Source organism: Brassica napus, chromosome A6 (genome assembly GCF_020379485.1).
Source record: "Brassica napus cultivar Da-Ae chromosome A6, Da-Ae, whole genome shotgun sequence".
In the NCBI taxonomy this organism is placed as follows: Eukaryota; Viridiplantae; Streptophyta; class Magnoliopsida; order Brassicales; family Brassicaceae; genus Brassica; species Brassica napus.
In genome coordinates, this window is record NC_063439.1 from 20,928,545 (window position 1) to 20,946,425 (window position 17,881).

The 17,881-nt window shown below is 36.7% G+C and overlaps 4 protein-coding genes across 4 annotated transcripts; 1 reads left to right on the forward strand and 3 right to left on the reverse strand.

The window, feature by feature from the left end:
• Positions 1-1,962: 1,962 nt before the first annotated feature.
• LOC106348346 (lysM domain-containing GPI-anchored protein 2-like) lies at positions 1,963-3,916 on the reverse strand. Its single transcript, XM_013788067.3, has 4 exons — positions 3,104-3,916; positions 2,580-2,703; positions 2,288-2,475; positions 1,963-2,203 (listed from the first exon to the last, which is right to left on the reverse strand). The coding sequence occupies exons 1-4, from the start codon at positions 3,768-3,770 to the stop codon at positions 2,094-2,096; spliced, it is 1,089 nt and encodes a 362-aa protein (XP_013643521.2). The 5' UTR covers positions 3,771-3,916; the 3' UTR covers positions 1,963-2,093.
• Positions 3,917-6,416: 2,500 nt separating this feature from the next.
• On the reverse strand, positions 6,417-7,303 carry LOC125575874 (heavy metal-associated isoprenylated plant protein 27-like). Its single transcript, XM_048735048.1, has 2 exons — positions 7,019-7,303; positions 6,417-6,910 (listed from the first exon to the last, which is right to left on the reverse strand). The coding sequence occupies exons 1-2, from the start codon at positions 7,076-7,078 to the stop codon at positions 6,524-6,526; spliced, it is 447 nt and encodes a 148-aa protein (XP_048591005.1). The 5' UTR covers positions 7,079-7,303; the 3' UTR covers positions 6,417-6,523.
• Positions 7,304-8,544: 1,241 nt separating this feature from the next.
• LOC125575875 (NEP1-interacting protein-like 1) lies at positions 8,545-10,039 on the reverse strand. The gene is made up of 5 exons (XM_048735049.1): positions 9,734-10,039; positions 9,401-9,579; positions 9,224-9,307; positions 8,987-9,145; positions 8,545-8,870 (listed from the first exon to the last, which is right to left on the reverse strand). Exons 1-5 carry the CDS (start codon positions 9,858-9,860, stop codon positions 8,748-8,750), a joined length of 672 nt encoding a protein of 223 aa, XP_048591006.1. The 5' UTR covers positions 9,861-10,039; the 3' UTR covers positions 8,545-8,747.
• Positions 10,040-16,104: 6,065 nt separating this feature from the next.
• On the forward strand, positions 16,105-17,027 carry LOC106442086. Its single transcript, XM_013883817.3, has 2 exons — positions 16,105-16,347; positions 16,664-17,027. Exons 1-2 carry the CDS (start codon positions 16,120-16,122, stop codon positions 16,961-16,963), a joined length of 528 nt encoding a protein of 175 aa, XP_013739271.2. The 5' UTR covers positions 16,105-16,119; the 3' UTR covers positions 16,964-17,027.
• The last annotated feature ends 854 nt before the right edge of the window (positions 17,028-17,881 follow it).

Here is a 17,881-nt window from a genome sequence, read left to right on the forward strand (position 1 = left end):
CTTGCAAACGTCTCTCTCACAGCATATCTGTGTCCAAACATATCTTCTTGTCTGCTTCTACTGGCTCAGCTGTAAAGAAAAAATATGAAGGTCCAACTATGAAATACAGTTCCACCAAACATGAAGGTTTCTGTAAATAGATTGGAATTCCTGAACATTATCAGTGTCAGATACTTTTGTTATAGGGATATATTAACCTCCGTAAGAGATTTTAGTTACTTTATAGCAACTATAGTAAGGCTAAACTCATATACTACTGCTTAGAGCATGGAGACAGTGATTGATACACTAAAAATGAATTCTTGCTACTGTCAAGTTAACAGTGGTAATTGTAATATTTGAGATTCAATCCAGAGGACCAGTTTACTCTTTACTCTTATGAGTTCAATGTCAAGCTGAGAAACAAGTGGGTTTTGAGAATTAATTGTGACAAAAGTAACAAGAATGCCTAGGTAATTTGAATTCAATTTAAATGAAGCTGGCTTAGGATCAATGATCGGATGTTAATTGCAGAACTGAACAACTATTCAAGTGCGATGAAATGCGGTCTAGAACTCAGATCACTCAGCTGGAACAACTCACTATCGTGATCTTATTCCCTATGCGTGTCGGTCTTGAATCCTAAGCTCTCGCTTGGAACAAGACGCGAAAGCAAGCTTTAGATGCGAGATCTGATTAGTTCACTTAATACCCTAATATCTACTCTCGCTGATTAGGGATACTAAGCTCATTCAATATAGGTCGACTTATCTCCTAACGGTTAGCTAGAGGATTAAATCATAGATCCAACATTAAGTGATCAGTTCAATGCAGGCAGTAAGATCAATATGAATGAAGATAGTTGAGATCACTTATTTGTGCTCAGTTCATGCGGCTAACACCCTACAACCCTAAGCAAGCTTAACCTACTACTCAATCATAAAGCAGGATGACACAGGCAAGATTTCTGAATAATACTGCATATAAAATAAGTAAAAAGACAAAGGGTTCAGGGTAATCTTCTCGTGAGAATGAGAGATGGAGCCTTCTCCCTTACAAGTTGCGTAAAAATCCAAAAGAGCAATCTAGGTTTCTTGTAAAACTAGTGTGTCCAAAAGAAAACGATAGCCTCTGCCTTTTATAGGGAGGCGCTAGTGATAGGAGAATAAGAGAAAGAGAAAGTCGAAACTAGGGCAAACTCCTAGAATAGGAAGTTTCCTTAATGATCGGGAGCAGTCTAATGCTTGATCTCTTCGGGAGCAACCCTTGGGTTGTTCTAAATGACTGTTCCACGTTGAATCCTTCAAAACGGCATTTGACTTCCTGAAACTCTCTCCTTTACTCTTTCACCTGTTCCCAACCTGGAATGATGTAAATTAAACACGAATTAGGACTGAAAATGAGCTCACTGTGCACATGTATTGGTATTAAAAACACCACATATCAGTGATCAAAAAGTATGCCACTCAATGAGCACAGGACTAAGTATCTGACTGTAAACTTACAAACACTACTGCTTAGAGCAGGAGTACAGTGGGGAAAGTTACTGCTGCTAGTCCATTCCTACTCTATGTTACTGTAAATTAATTATTGTTGAAGTATTTATATATCAGAAGGCTATCACTAGGAGAATTGAACTCACAACAACAGTTTTCTTTCTTGTTTCATCGTCCTTAGTTTCGGGTTTTGCTAGGTTCTTTCCAGTTTCTTCTGACCTGTACCTGTCATTAGTAGACATGTTCATGTTTTGTTGTCTGAATTCTCAACTGTGACTAGAATTTTGTAATATGGTTTATGGGTTTAATTATTTGATATTTCTCGTGTAAGATGATGAGTTGATGCAATGTTTTTTTTTTGAGCAAGAGTTGATGCAATGTTAAGTTGTCTTTTCAGCTGAGGAATTTTCAAACTATTTTCTTGTTGATGATATATTTGTATGCCTTCTCTAGTTACTGTTTTTCTAGGTTTGGTACCATTGTCAAAAGTTGAAATTATTTTGAATATAATACATAGATACAAACACAAAAAGCCATGCTTCTTGTGGAACAATGTTTTTATTTCAATCACGAACTGTACTTTAAATTCACACTCACAAACACAAAATTATTACATAACTAGAGAAGGCATGCACAGAACAGAGCACACTGAATAAACAACACCACGAAACTGAAGCTTGGGCTGAACGTTGAAGCATAGTTACCTGAAGGTGTAGAACCATCAGAACCTGGTCATCAGAATGTACCCATATATTAACTCAATAATCACCACTTCACAATAAAAAATGTGTAAGAACCTTAATCAAACAAACCTGAACAAGGATCCGGGGAAAGGGTTGTGAGGATTGTCTGGTTCGAGTAACCAGCATAGGCGCAAGAACGAGGTCCGCAAGAGGTACTAGTCGTGTTACCTAGAAGCAAATTCTCTCCTCCTGGGCATCGTGTAGGCGGGCAAGTTTGCCAGGTCGTAGGCCTAAGCTGAGAAGCTTCACAGCTTAGACTGATCACAAACACACAAAACCCAAAAACCATCATAATCTATCAAAAAAACCAATCTTGTGTCATGTTAAAACAAACAAAAATCCAAGATTATGAATCACTTACGTCCAATTTTTTGACGCATCACAAGAGCACCTGATGCAATTGTTTGCAGTGATGGAGTATGATCCGTTAGGCAAAAGCATAGAAGAAGCATCCAACGAGTTGTTCCTTACATAAGAGCTACAGGCTGCAATAAAAAGTTAAAAAGTTCATGACTTTATCTCAAAAAATCAGAAACCCAATCATCAACTAGTACTAAAACGTCGAACCCAACTAGATTTGTCCAATGAAACAGGTAAAGTCATAGACTTTTCAAGTTCAAACAACAATAGATTTGTCTATTTGGATAGTCAAATGAAACTGCCAGTCACAGACTTTTCAACTTTTTGTTGTAACTGGACGTTGAGTTAAAAAGTAAAAAAGAAATTAACTTTCTTACCAAACTCAGAAACCCAATAATCAATTAGTACTAAAACATCGAACCCAACTAGATTCGTCCAATGAAACAGCTTAAAGTAACAGACTTTTCGAATTCAAACCCAACTAGATTTATCCATCTAGATAGTCAAATGAAACTGGTCTTGTACCTCTGAGAGGGACGTCGAGAGGGTTATCAGCGAGGAGCTGAGCATCGCCGGAGATCCCATTGAGCGTAGCCAGCGTCCCGTTGTCAGTTCCAAACTGAGCAGCGATCGCGCCGAGGGAGCTTCCGGATTTAACCACGTGTGCATAGTGGACAACATCTCGACCGTTCACCTTATCGCAGCTACACGGCAAAGGGATCCACACCCTTTGACCGATCACGATCTCGTTCGCGTTGGGGATCTTGTTCATCTCGCTGATCCTCGGGAAACGAACCAACCCTCCGAACAGCTCGGACGCGATGGCGGAGAGCGTGTCCCCTTGCTTGACGGTGTAAACCGGAACATCGGTGGAGACGCCGGTTCCGTTTGAGCAAGTGCAAGGGATCGGTACGCGCACGACCTGGTTTGGGTTCACGCGCTGAGCGCCTGTGGTGGAGAGCGGGAGGTTGTTGGCTTCGAGGATGGAGCGGAGGTTCTCCACGGCGAAGAGGGTTTTGATGCTGGCGTACGTTGTGGCGTTCTTGGTCGAGTAGCCGACGAGAGAGCGACACGTGCTGTTTGAGTCGCCGGGAGAGCCGCATTTGAAGTTGCCGGTCATTTGGGCGGAGAGGGGGAGGAGGAAGGAGGTGGCGAGGAGAAGAAGGGGGAGGGTAAAACGGGAAGTTTCCATTTTTGTTTGTTAGTTGCCGGAGAGTTGTCAGGTGTGTGTCTCTCTCAGACGGATTTGTGTGGTTTAAAAGGACGAGGAAGAGAGTTTGGCCAGAGGAGACTTTTGGAGTTTGACCGTTGACTTTTGAGAGAAGATAAATGAGAACACAAGACTTCCAACAGACTTGCGTTTAGTAGTTTACATTAACACGCCGTGACTTGTCGATAATTTCATAATAATATGATGATTATTGTAATGATATTTTTTTTTGTTTCGGCTAATAATGTCATGATAAAGACTATTAGTATACCAAAAGTCTACTAAACACTTCAATGAAAGATTCGAATAGAAGAGGATAGAAAAATGATTTGTGTAAGGTAACGATGGTTTATACTTTGTTGGAATAAATTATGATAACTAATAATTAAATCCTTTAACAAAAAAATGATAACTAATAATTGGCCACGAGGAAGAAGATGGACTCGAAAACAGCTATACTAAAAACGGAACATCACGAATTCATTTAGGGCCATTTTCATTAAACTAAAAGGTGGAGTTATTACATGGTGAAGGTGACTGAAGACGAATGGTCAAGTTAATACGGAAAACACCTAAAGAGGAATTAAGGAGCTGCTGCATTTACATTTTTTTTAATTATAAAACATGGAATAATTGATGACTTGCAGTTAAAATGCTTCAGCATGCACCTAACTCGTCTACCTTGAAGGTCTGTAAACTGTCTCTCTGATTCTAAGTCCTATGGTTAATGGAGATGTTTAGCAAAATTGTTTGAGTTTGAATTCTGGTTGTCGACACGTGTGCCATAGTATCAAATATATTTCGGTCCACTGACAGGTATACGAAACCAAGACATCCGTATATCATTGTCTCAAAGCTAGGGATGACTTGATTTTTTTTTTTTTTGGAACACGGATGATTTGATTAAGCTTCTATTTTTAAGTGTTTCCTGCTCTTCAAGGGTATTTGTTGTGCCACACTTAAAGAGTTTACTTAGAATCAAAATCACGTCTCTCTTTTGAACTGAATATTACGAAAGAAGATTTGTTAAAAGAAGGCAGCGGCTTGTGCCTCCTGATACTTCTACCTTGTAGCTGTATACAATGTCTGATTAGTGCTATATATGATCAATTAGTGGAGATAGTCTAACTGATAGTTCTAGTGTAATGCTGCTTTAATTTCAGAGGTTGTGCGAAAGCTAGTGTAATGCGGATTTTCCTTGGGGTTAGCTTGAATCTAACAGGGAGGTACTGTCGCCTCAACAGGTTTCTTCTTTTAAAAGGCATAAAACAAATCAGAAGGATTATGGAGTAAATTGCATCATGTATAGCATATTACGGTGTATGAAATATTTCTATGTTATTATAAAAATATAATTGTTTAAGTGCATAACACGTAATTCAGATGGCAAGTAATTCTCATATTAATCATTAAATTTTAATGAAACTCTATCCTAAGTGTGAAACCCTAAACTCTGACTTATTTAACCATAAAAAGTAAACGACAACCAAAAAATAAATAAATAGAAAGACAGTAAACTTCGAAATTCTTATGCTATTATTGATTCAGTTACTTCATCTCCGCCAATGAAAATGTATTGTTCTCTTTCATATGCCTCGAAAAAGCAAAATCATCATAGATTATGAGCACCTGCTTATAAGACCTTTCAACATATAGAGGCTTGGAGCAACACGGAGGCAAGCTACAATCAACCTCCTCAGCGCTATTGGTCTCGGCCTCATCATCAATCATGCCAAACAAGTAATCGAGACGTGCCTTATCAGCTTTCTCAATCTCATCAAGTTTCAAAAGATTGTTTTGCTTTCCGTGAACAAGATCTTGACCTTCTATAAATCGGAGCCGTGCAGAAGAAAAAAGAGCTAAGTGATTAGTGAAGAGCAAGAGGACCATGATGCAGATAAAGCTGATTTTACAAGTATTCGCCATTGTGGAAGAGAAACTCGATCAGGGCTTTAGGGCTTTCTTGTTGTTGATGTTCGAAAAAGCTTGTTGTAGATTTAGGTTATGATTGGTGAGAGTCGATTTATCTAAGTTGTTTATATATATACAACCTAATTACTCGTTTCCTAGTTTACTTTGGTATTAAAAAGACGGTCGTATATACATACCGGAATAGGATTTTATCTTCTTTTGTTGGATTATTTACATGCACTCTCAAAGACTTATCTAATTTAACTAACTATAGATTTGGTTATGGTTTCTTTCCTTTTCTAATTTGCTAAAGACATAAAAACATATAACAGTTGTAAGATCGGTGAGAAAAAAAATTGTTTCTTTTAATTAAAATAGAAAATGTTCATAAACAAATTATCATAGTTACATAAAAATTTGTTTCTTTTGATTCATAGACTTGGTTTTCAATATTTCCCAAAATATCAGGATTACACTTGGAGAATCTCTCTTAAGAGTGAAAGTTGTAAATGTTTTTATATAGTTTCATCTCATCATGATGAGATTCAATCGGTTAACCGGAGTAAACCGGTTTAAGAAGAGAAAATTGCATTAGTTCTGCTATACTCTGTTTAGGTCTATTCATGGCGTCTCACCTTTCTTTCTTCTTTCTCTTGTTACTCATACATCTCTTCACCTATTTTTTCTTTTGTTTCTGCCTATTAATTTCAGTGGAATTGATTGATTGACACACATATATACCCTTTAAAGCGACTTGTGATACTTAAAAACAGTGTAAATTACACACACGCAAAAAAAAAAAGACATGATGGTCGTGCAAATGATCACATGATGGTGCAAGCGTTGGGATTGTCATCACTGAAGGCAGAGGTGTATTTGACCTCGAAGGAGCTGGCACGAGCAAGCGGGGCCACAAGAGGATCGGCGAGTGCATTGCGAACATAGCCAGGAGGGGCCTTCTTGTCGTAGGCACCAGGTGCGTAAGGGTGGGGCACCACCTCGTAAGGCACGTATGGCCACAGCTCCGCCTTCTTCCCCGTCCGATGCATCACCCGTCGCACCACTTTGTTGGGTTGGACGAATCCCTCGACCGTTAGTTTGCTCTGTTTAGGATCGACCGTGACATTGGTAACTCCTTTCATGCCTTGCACCGACTTCCTCACCCGTCTCTCGCACCCTTCGCAGTCCATCTTCACTTTTATCTCCACCCTCTTTTTTTGTTGTTATTGTCGACATGGTACACAACACACACTCTTAATTTACTACATCAAAATAAATTGCAAGAGAAAAAGAAGTATGTTATAGAATGAGAAGAGTGCCTGGAACTGCTTGAGCTTTCTGTGGCGGCGTTCCCGGTAACAGAGGTCCACGAAGCCCATCAACGCCGATTAGTTTACCCTTTTTTTCCTTCTCTTTTCAGACCGTCGACTGATCAAGCTAAATCTAGAGTACATATGCATAAGCAGCGAGACAAGGTCGCCACTTTACACGTGGACGAGTGAGGGAATGGGTACGTCACTGCCAGCTGTTTTGTTGTAGAGCTTTCTAGTTGATTTGAGAAAGGTGTGTGAGGAGCAAGCAAACCCAAGCATTTTATCCGCCTATTTGGAGGTGGAACCCTCCTTATCGCCGAGCAGGTTTTGACTTTTGTAATAGTTTTGTGCGGAATTTATTAGGTGGACGAAGCTCGTCTTGTATTAGTTTGATTTCGACATTTTATTTAAAACAAGCTTGTAACCGTATCTGATTTTTCATTCATCAGTAGATTTTATATATTTTATTTAAAAAAAAAAGTTTTGACTTTTGTACACAATGACAACATGGAATTATCAACCAAACATAATAAAAGAAACTAGCGGCGGGTAAAATATCATGATTAGGGCCGGTCTAACTTTATTTAAAAAAATTATGATGCCCTACATTCAAATACAAATTTATACCCACATTCTTCGCATAATTGTTTTTAGTATCCTATATGTACTTATAATACAACTAAAATTGTTGTATAAAATCGAGATGCCTAAACAATCGATTCATTTGCCTATGCCTCGGACTGGGCCTTGCAGGTATCAAGATCCATAGTAGATGTGTATCAGAGTTCAACATGAAACCATTGAACGCAAAGTACAGACTGTGGGAGCCAGTTGAAAAGATGCATGGAACCCTAGATAACAATGCATAATCTCCAACGAGTCGACCAGTTTCTGATATTTGCATCAGACGGACTATGGGAGAAGCTGAGCAACCAGGAGGCATTCAGAACCATCAGAGATGAGAAACACAATCCGAATTTCAATTACAGTCACATTAATTTCATAAAGATGATCAAAGTGAGAATGTTGATGCAGGGGAAAGCAAGAAAGAGACTTGTGAAAGCGGCAAAGAAAAGAGAGATGAGATACTCTGATCTCAACCTTGGTTTAAAAAAAAGGCGAAATGTGATTGCACCTCTTCGCATGTTGAGAGAGGCGTGAGAAGGCATTTCGACGACGACATCACTGTGGTTCTTCTCTTCCTGAACACCAATCTTCTCAGCAGAGCCTCTTCTCTCAAAAACCCCTGTGTATTCTACCCGTGGTGGTGGGCATTGCTGCTTTACCCTAGAAACTCTAAAACTAGGTTCCTACCAACTTGTAGTTATTAATATATACCAACCAAAAATATGTTTTGCATCCTCTGTTTTTATATATCTTTTTGGTTCACTCCTATAGTAAAATGTTAAACATAAGCTACTAACTTGTTGGATACCATTAATCTTTTTCTTTTCTTTTTAATGCTCGGACTTGTCAATTTAAAATGTGGTATCTCTCTTCTTAAGTTTCCAAGAGTAGCCTATGGAAACCTATTCCCAAAAATTTCTTCTATAAATGGAATATCAAGCCAAAGCCAAGAATGAATATTACATAAAAAAAGAAAATCAGGATCTCTAAGAGATGAGTCAAGTGACAATGGTTGATGTGTAACCTAAATAATTAAGTAACACCAACTAGTAGTGTGTGTATGGGTTTTATATACCTCATTTACAAAGAAGATGAGAGGGGTTTGAATTCAAAGATGTCTTCTGCACAAGGGACAAGAAGCGTGCCCGCGAAGCCACTTGTCGATGCAAGGTAGATGGAACATATGATGGCAATGCGGCAAACTTCTAACAGTCTCTCCCACCTGAAAGTCCTGTATCGTCACCACCAGTCAAATATTTAATTTAGATCTTTCCAACCACTTATCATCATCATATTGTACGCTGAAAATTATCATTTACTATTTTAGTTGGGAAAGTGAGGAGAAACCTGAAGGCATACAGAGCAAGAGACCATATCCTCCCCTGAGGTGTTGTCTGTAATTAGAACCTTTGGGATCATGTCGAGAGAATCCCCTGTGAGACCCTTTGAAACGGCAGTGCCGAAGATATCATCTTGGTCTTGGAATTGTGACTCCATAGCTCCCATCTGTTATTATTATTATTATTAAAAAAATAGGATGATGAGAAATAGAGTGAATGATGCATCAAACAAAGGTATAGTTACCTGACTCTGGACAGCACTAAGCATTGCAGGACCAATACGCTCGCGAACAAGCCTCCCGCTCAAAAGGCTAGCAATGACGTCAATCTATATTGGTGGTGATGGAAAATAGGTTGAGAAAAGGAGAAAATCAGAATATTAATGAAAAGAAGGAGATCAAGAAGAAGAGGAGGTTTTTACCAAGTAGAGAAGGCAAGCAATACCAGATTCATCGGATTGCCAGAGGAGGAGGGAAGACTCAAGGACATCGATGGAGAAGACAGCACCAGAAATAGCACCAACGACTGCTCCTCTCATGAAACCGGTTTCTGTTTCTTGGCCGATCAAAGCCCCTGTCAAGGCTCCTAGCAAACTCCCCACTGCAATATCAACCAAAATAAAATAATAAAAAACAATGAATGTATAACGTGTTCTTCCTCCTCCTCCTCCTTACATTGTTTGATAAATTTCTCTTTGGAAAATGAATAAAACAATATATATATATATATTAGAAGAAAAGGAAGGGGACGGAACCTAGAGCGAAGAAGAAGGTGAAGAGGGCGGAGAAGAGGTTGGCGAGGATGGCGGAAACGGCTGAATGGAAGGAATCTTTGATCCGATGGAGGAGTGAGAGAGGAGAGAGATGATGATAAGAATCCATTTTCTTTGCCAAAGAAGGCCCCGAGAGAGGAATGAAGGAGAGGAGGGAATGACTTTTTTGGATTTCTTTCTTTTTAATTTGTTGGCCTTTTGTTAATGGACAAGAGGTGGAGATTAACCAATGAGCAAGGAACCTTCTTCTCTCTCTCCGCTGACTATAAATTTCTTTTTATCGTTGCACAATCACGCGTTGCGTTAAGCAAGTTACAAGAATAATACTAATCTTCAACAAGAGTGGATTGAATTTTATAAAGGGTGGTTAAGACTTGACTTTTTTTACAATTAAAGGAATGAGGCGAGCACAAGGGCCCACTTCTTCTTCTGACCTTTTTTTCTTTCTTGGAAACCCTTTTTTCCTCCTCCTCCGCCACTCTTTGCTCCCTCTCCTCATTATTGAACATGCTCATTGTCCCCTTTACTCGTCTTTCCAATTACCAAACACTACAACCACGCTTTATTATACTTCTTGTAAGATATGTGAAACACGAACTCCAACCATGTTTCATCAACAAAATGCTCTCAATCCCATATAAAATAATTTATATTTCAACAAACGTATCTCAAGCCGTACAATGCCAACAACCTTCTTCTTCTTGGATGGACCACTTGTTCCCTTTGATTACAGCACACTCACCTTCCCAAAGTGGACCAAATAACTGATTATCTCAGAATCAACCATACACAAACACAGTATGCCTTCCTCCCATCCCCATTTCAAACATCAATTTACAAACTCATCTACTCACCATGAAGACTAGACGAGTCTAGAGTCGCATCAGGTGTCGTGCTCCAGAAAAGCAATGCACCCCCCATCTTTGGTTCCACCTAGGCACTGCGCTATAGTTTCCCTTGGCTGCAGGAAAACCACCTTCCTCAACATCTGATCTGCCTGATTTCAACTTGAAGACCTTCCCCCATGCTCTTCATATTGTAGTAATTAAGAAAAGGTCAACTAACTGGTATGAATGTAAAATACTACATTCTTTTCTCGATTTCACGGATGGTTTTGTCGCGTCCTCTTGGAAGAAATGTCCCTGAGCTCGTTCGGACCCTATTGAGGAGAAGGACGGGGTAGGTCAGTAAAAGAGAAGAAGTAGGAAGCTTATGAGAATTAACTTGATACAGTACGAGTACTAGACCTGCTATCTGTGCTCTTTCCAGACTTCTGATCGATAACAGTTGACTTCTCCATATGCAATTTAGCTAGGTAGGCTCTATGCATTCTTCCTTGGGCTATCCTGAAACCGAAAATAATAAATACATGAAAATTAAGCACCCCAAAGAACTAATGGAATCATCACTAATCACTCACCTACTTAGAGAATTCACAACCATAATTTTATTACTTCATGCTTCATATTAAGTTTCGTTTTGATATTTTTCATAAAGATTAAAAAAAAGTGTGTAATAGACTAATATATCCTTATTTAATGTATAAAATATTGAAAATGGTTTAAATAAAAGTTTATTAGTTTTCAAAAGGGTAAACAATGAATTTAATATACAAAGTTATATTAGAATTGTAAAATGACATTTATTTTGAAACAAAAAAATAAACCTAAATATATTGTTCATTTTCATTAAAATAAACCTTTTAAATATTTAATTAATTTCATATTTATTTAGATAAATGTATATTTCATTTTTCACTTAATATTTATATAAAATATTTGTTAATTTCGTGTTTATTTAAAACTTAAATGTATATTTCATTTTAAATAAAAAAACTTTTTAAATATCTAATTAATTTTGTAATTATAACTAAAATCATGTAGAATTTTATATTAAATTTGTATTTAATATAACACTTTTCAATTAAAATTTTGATCCTTAACCAATAATATATTTCAATTCAGAATTTTGTATCACATAATATAAAATATGCTATCACTACACTACAAGAAAACAGCGGTATTCTGACGGACGTTCCGACGGAAAATGAATTCCTCGGAATATACTGAGGAATTTCCGAGGCAATTCCGAGGAAACACAAAATTTGGCTTCCTCGGAATTTCCTCGGAATATACCGACGGAATTCCGAGGAAAATTCATTTCGTCGGAATATTCCGACGGAATACCGAGGAAAATAGTATTCCTCGGAAAAAACCGATGAATTCCGAGGAAATATTATAGACGTTAGAGAGCCGTTGGGGGATTTTAAAAATTCCGAGGAAATTCCGAGGGCAGAAAGGTTTTCCTCGGAATTGCCTCGGAATAGATCTTGTCGATTTAGGGATTTGATTATACATTCCTTTTCCTCAGAATTTCCTCGGAATTTTCTGAGGAAATTCCGACGAAGATAGAGTTTTCCTCGGAATTCCCTCGGAAAATTCCGAGGAAAATCCGAGGAACTTGGGGTTTAAACCGAAAACAACGTTTTACGGATTGAATAACACGTATATAACCTTCATTAAGTGTCTTAACCATATTATGAAGTCAAACTTTGGTGTTTTACCCAATAACAAACACTTTTACGATTGCATGAACGAAAACCACACAACATAAGAGAAACACTTATACACTTTAACAAACGGTAAAGGGAATACTTACAATTATTTTTGAAATTTTGTTATTTCATGGTTTATGATCATCTATACAAAGAATCCTCAATGGTATGCATTATAATTGTATAAGAAATGAAATACGGCGAAAATAATCGATGTTTTGAAACCCCAAACCCTGGTTCCTCAGAATTTCCTCGGATTTTCCGAGGAAATTCCGAGGAAACCTGGTTCCTCGGAATTTTTCATTTAACCGGGTAAACCAAGCCGCCAAATATTTCGCGAAAATTGAATTAATGATTTCCGAGGAAATTCCGACGGATATAGTAAATATTTCCGAGGAAATTCCGACGGATAATTTCCGTCGGACCCCTCATTTTATTAGGTCGAGCCCGACCTTCTTCCTCATTTCTCTCCGCCGCACTCTCTCTTTCCCTGCGATTTCGTCGACTCCTCTCTTCTCCCTTGCGATTTCCGGCGCTTCTCTCTTCTCCCTCGCGATTTCCACCCTAATCCTCATGTATGAACCCTATCCCACTCTTTTAGGTTAGATTTGTATGGTTTAAGTAGATTTGATGATTTTGGAATGAGATTTATAGATTTTGTTAGGGTGAATGTTAGATTTGTGTAAAATCGAGTTTGATTATGTATTTCACTTGATTTGAATTTTTTTTTTAGTTTTATTAATTTTGTGGTTATAAAAATCGAATTTGTAATTATATATATATATTGAAAACGTTTTTTGTATATAAAATCTATTTTTTGCATTTTAAATTCATTTATATATTATTAAACATTTTTAAAATCTATAAAACTTTTTTAAGTAAAAATCATATATATATTTAAAATCATTTTTTGTGGTTATAAAACGTTTTTTGTATTTTTATATAAAATATAAATTTCTATATTTATTAAACATTTTTAAATTATGAAAACTATTTTTTGTAATTATTTAACATTTTAAATATTTTAAAACTATTTTTTGTAATTATTAACTGTTTTGGGATTTATTTAAACTTTTTTTTTAATTTTTATACTATTTTATTATATTAAAACTAATTTTGTATTTATAAAACATTTTTTTTATTTATAAACAGTATTTTATTATTTTTTGTATTTATAAAAACTATTTTGTATTTATAAAAAGATGATTTCATATTTATAAAAATATTTATATTTATTAAAACTAATTTTGTATTTATAAAACATTTTTTGATTTAAAAACACTATTTTATTATTTTTGTATTTATAAAAACTATTTTGTATTTATAAAAGATGATTTCATATTTATAAAAATGTTTATATTTATTAAAACTATTTGTATTTATAAAACATTTTTTGATTTATAAACACTATTTTATTATTTTTGTATTTATAAAAACTATTTTGTATTTATAAAAGATGATTTCATATTTATAAAAAATTTATATTTATTATAACTAATTTTGTATTTATAAAACATTTTTTTTTATTTATAAAAACTATTTTATATTTTTTTGTATTTTAAATATGTTTTCTTTTCAATTTTATTTTATATTTTCGAATTTCAATTTAAAAAAATAAATTTATATTTTTTTTTTTTAATTTTGGAAATATTCCGAGGAAGTGTATCCCTCGGGATATTCCGACGACATCTTCCTCGGAATATTCCGAGGAAATTCCGACGAACTTGTGGTCCTCGGAATTTCCTCGGAAATTCATTTCCTCGGAATTCCGTCGGAAATTTCCGAGGAATTTCCGAGGAAAAATGAAATTCCGAGGAGTTATTTCCGAGGACTTTTTTCGTCGGTATGTCGTCGGAATAGCGTTATTCCGACGACATACCGACGATTTTTTCCTTCAGTATGTCGCTGTTTTCTTGTAGTGCTAAAATTTAATTATTGTATGTGAACTACAAAATTGTTGTATTTTAAAATATTATATCAAACAATTAGTAATATTGTAAATATTACAATTAGTCACATAAAGCAAATAATTATGTGTGTACAAATAAAAATAATCATCCGCACGGTTGTGCGGGTCAAGATCTAGCTACATTTTACAATTGTAAAACAAATCTTTAAAAACATATGTATTATGGATACTAGACTCACCAAGAAATTGTGGTAAATATAATCAACTGAAACATGTTGCTCTTAATATAAAAGTGTGCATATGAAACTAACAGAAAATAGATAAAGTTCATTTCGGTTTCTATAATAACAGCACCTAGGAAAAAAAAGATCATATGCAAATAACAAAGAACCATAAGACTTTTTACCAACAAAAAAAAAAGAACCATTACCTGAGAAAGTTGTGTCCATAAAATATCGCGGAACCACCCATTAATAATAGTGGAAACTTTGTGCAAAGTTTCCTCTAGTAATATGAAACTAGGCTGGAGAGGCTTGATAGGGGATACACCAAGCACGAAGTTAATGTTGTTGATGTTGGCAGATGGTTCACACATGAACAAAATGAGTAAATGGCAAATGATTGTGAAGCAGAAGAAAGGCAAATGTAGAAAGCTACCAACAGAGACCCTTGGTGGTTTTAGCAGTGTCAGCACCTCTGGAGCCACTCTATTCCGCTTCAAAACCACTAGTCACTCGACAGCTTCATACATGAGTAATTATGAAGACCAAAACATGTCTAGTCTTTAAAGCTGAGCCATTATCTACAGCACCTATAGAGGTCGCAGGGGTTGGAGATCTGTCCACAAAGATAGAACATGCTGGAGATATTAGCCCTGGAAACGAACTCTCATTCTTTCAGTTTGTGTAAACTTGGAAAAAAAAAACAGTTTTGAAAGTAAGTTTATCTCTCAAGGTGGTGATACTTTGATTATATGATCGTTCTTTATGTTAGATTTTTAGCTCCTATCTTAGATACTGAAAAAGGATCTTGTAAACTGGAACTGGAAAGCAAACTCCAATGATATGCGATAATATTGTAATTACAATATCAAGCTTTACAACAAATCGGACGTAAGCATGTTCAATATTTTTGCAGTATGTTGTGTTGAAGGCCATTGGTTACATCATCATTTCACCCTTCCGCAACAAGAAATTTGTTGTATTTTATGAAGTGTGGTGTGTGATTCATGCATAACTTATTATAGTTACAACCATTGTCTACGTTACCATTTAATAATTAAAGATCTTACATCGTTTAACGACTAAATCAAAATATGAATCGATTAGAAAATCACCGAGTAGAAGAAAGACGACCATGATCAAAATCTAAATCTAATATTAGTATAATAAATAATAATAAAATTCAATGATTTTGGTCTGATTCAAACTTAAGCCAAAGTAGAATTAGTCTTTTCTTTTTGTCATCTAAATTTTTATTAATCAAACCACATTACAAATCCAAACATGGATGGATACAAGTCTGAAACAACCGATCTAAAGACCAAACGAAGAGATAAACTGTCGGCGATTTAGATGAAACATAAAACCCGAAGCGACCAAAGTATCGAACGTTTTTCTTTTAATACGTAAAAGAAGTTCTTTCGGTTTCCTCCTCTCTAACTTTCCCTTTTCTTCTTTATTTTCTCATCAACATTTGTAACCTCACTTTAAAAAGGGACATCACCTCCAATGCCCAATCTCCTCCTCAATCAATCTCCTATGCACCATAAAATATACTATACCCATCAAGCATTAATGAATATGTCAAAAGACCAAAAGGACATATTTTAATTGGAACCAAGAATGTCCCAAACCAATCGGCATCCAACATAACTCGGGTTTGGTCGGATCTGAATTGGATGGGATGGATTGGTCTGTAAAAAAAATTAAAAGTGGTTCTTATGTTTGTTGGTTTGGTCTAAAAAAAAAGAAAAAAGTGAATCCCGATTCTCCCCGAGCTCCCCTCCCCCCCAGACCACCCAACCTACAGCTCCTCCTGCAGCTCCTCCTCCACTCCCCCTCTCCACCCCTCCTCCACTCCTCCTCCACTCCTCCTCCACTCCTCTCTCTCTCAGCTTCTCGAACGCTGCCGGTAAGTTATGCTCTGTTCGAGCATTATTTCGGAAGTAGGTTTTGGGGGTTTTAATAGATTTGTAATTGTGACAAGTTTTGTTTAGTTTCGGGGTAAATTTCGGTATAATGAATTTCGGTAGGTGAATTGGAGTTGAGGGATAGGGATAAACCCTAGATTATTCAATTGTTCTTGATAAATTGTAGTAAAACTGAATAACTGGGTACAACTGGTAGAATTAGGAAAACAAGGAAAAATTCGAATAACTGGTAAAACTGTAGCAGGATAATAGTAGGGGAAATTGTAGTGAGTTTCTTTTGTTGGTTCCTTTTGGCAGGACACAATGAGCAATCACGTCAGAGATATACCTGGTAGTCCGAAAGAGAGCTACAAGATGTTGTATAGCTATTTGTACATGTTAGAGCAAGTGAATCCGGGGACAAAAACCTGTTTGAAATTGGATGATAGAAGTAAATTTGAGTACCTTTTCATAGCTTTGGGAGCTTGCATTGAAGGGTTTGCAGTTATGAGGAAGGTGATAGCTGTGGAGGGGATACGTCTGAAGAACGGTGGTGTTTTAGTTTCGCGAAAGCTCAGGATCCTAATGGTCAGAGTTATCCACTTGCGTTTGCAGTAGTAGATGGTGAGAATCTTGCTAGTTGGACTTGGTTTTTCGAGATGCTTAAAAGTGTTATACCAGACTCTTCTGAACTGGTTTCATTAGTACTCTTCATCAGAGCTTGATCTTCGCCATAGGAAACGTATTTCCACAGGCTCACCATGGTCATTGTTTATGGCATTTGAAGGAAAGGTGAAATTGCATGCTTGTAACGTCAACAAGAATATAGTCGGGCAAAAACTTATGGAGTTGGGCAGATATTACACGGTTGATGACTTCAATTCTGCTTACGACTCATTTAAGATAAGATGTCCAGCTGCGTACAAGTATGTGGAGGAATGTGGTATTGAAAAGGACAAATGGGCAAGGGTTTTTTTCCCACGTGATAGGTACAACTTGGATACAAGCAACACTCTGGGATCAATGAAGAACGTGTTTAAAGAGGCAACAAGGTGGGCCTTAATACCAATGCTGGATTGTATCATTAGGAAATTCTCTGATTGGTTCACTCAACGGAAGGATGTTGTTTCTAGATCAATGAATACAAGACTAGTGCCTCGGGTTGAGAACTACTTGCACGATCTATGGGCTGTTGCACATAAGTTACCTGTGCGGGAAATTGATCGTTACGAGCTTAAGTACGAGATCACTGACACTGCAGGAAAGGTGTTTTGGGCGACCTTGGTTGGAAAAACTTGTACTTGCAAGGTGTGGGACTATGAAAAGTTCCCTTGTCTGCATGGACTGGCAGCTTATATCTATTTCGCTAGGAATGTTGATGGCAGGCGCCTTGATATCCATGAGTTGTGCTCAAAATACTACTGGACGGAAATGTGGCATTTGGCGTATTCCAGAACACTTAATGTTGTGCCCGACATGGCTTCTTGGAATGTACCAGATCAGATCAAGGAGGTGAAGATCATACCTCCATATCGC

Coding starts and splice junctions, on each gene's coding strand:
- LOC125575874 (XM_048735048.1), bottom strand. CDS start 7,078: ATGGGCTTCGTGGACCTCTGTTACCGGGAACGCCGCCACAGAAAGCTC. Junction 6,911..7,018: donor GAAAGCTCAAGCAGTTCCAG/GCACTCTTCTCA, acceptor CAACAAAAAAAG/AGGGTGGAGATAAAAGTGAA.
- LOC106442086 (XM_013883817.3), top strand. CDS start 16,120: ATGGATTGGTCTGTAAAAAAAATTAAAAGTGGTTCTTATGTTTGTTGG. Junction 16,348..16,663: donor CAGCTTCTCGAACGCTGCCG/GTAAGTTATGCT, acceptor TCCTTTTGGCAG/GACACAATGAGCAATCACGT.
- LOC106348346 (XM_013788067.3), bottom strand. CDS start 3,770: ATGGAAACTTCCCGTTTTACCCTCCCCCTTCTTCTCCTCGCCACCTCC. Junction 2,704..3,103: donor TCTCGACGTCCCTCTCAGAG/GTACAAGACCAG, acceptor TTTTTATTGCAG/CCTGTAGCTCTTATGTAAGG. Junction 2,476..2,579: donor GATGCGTCAAAAAATTGGAC/GTAAGTGATTCA, acceptor GTTTGTGATCAG/TCTAAGCTGTGAAGCTTCTC.
- LOC125575875 (XM_048735049.1), bottom strand. CDS start 9,860: ATGGATTCTTATCATCATCTCTCTCCTCTCTCACTCCTCCATCGGATC. Junction 9,308..9,400: donor TTGCTTGCCTTCTCTACTTG/GTAAAAACCTCC, acceptor CCACCAATATAG/ATTGACGTCATTGCTAGCCT. Junction 8,871..8,986: donor CTTGCTCTGTATGCCTTCAG/GTTTCTCCTCAC, acceptor GTGACGATACAG/GACTTTCAGGTGGGAGAGAC.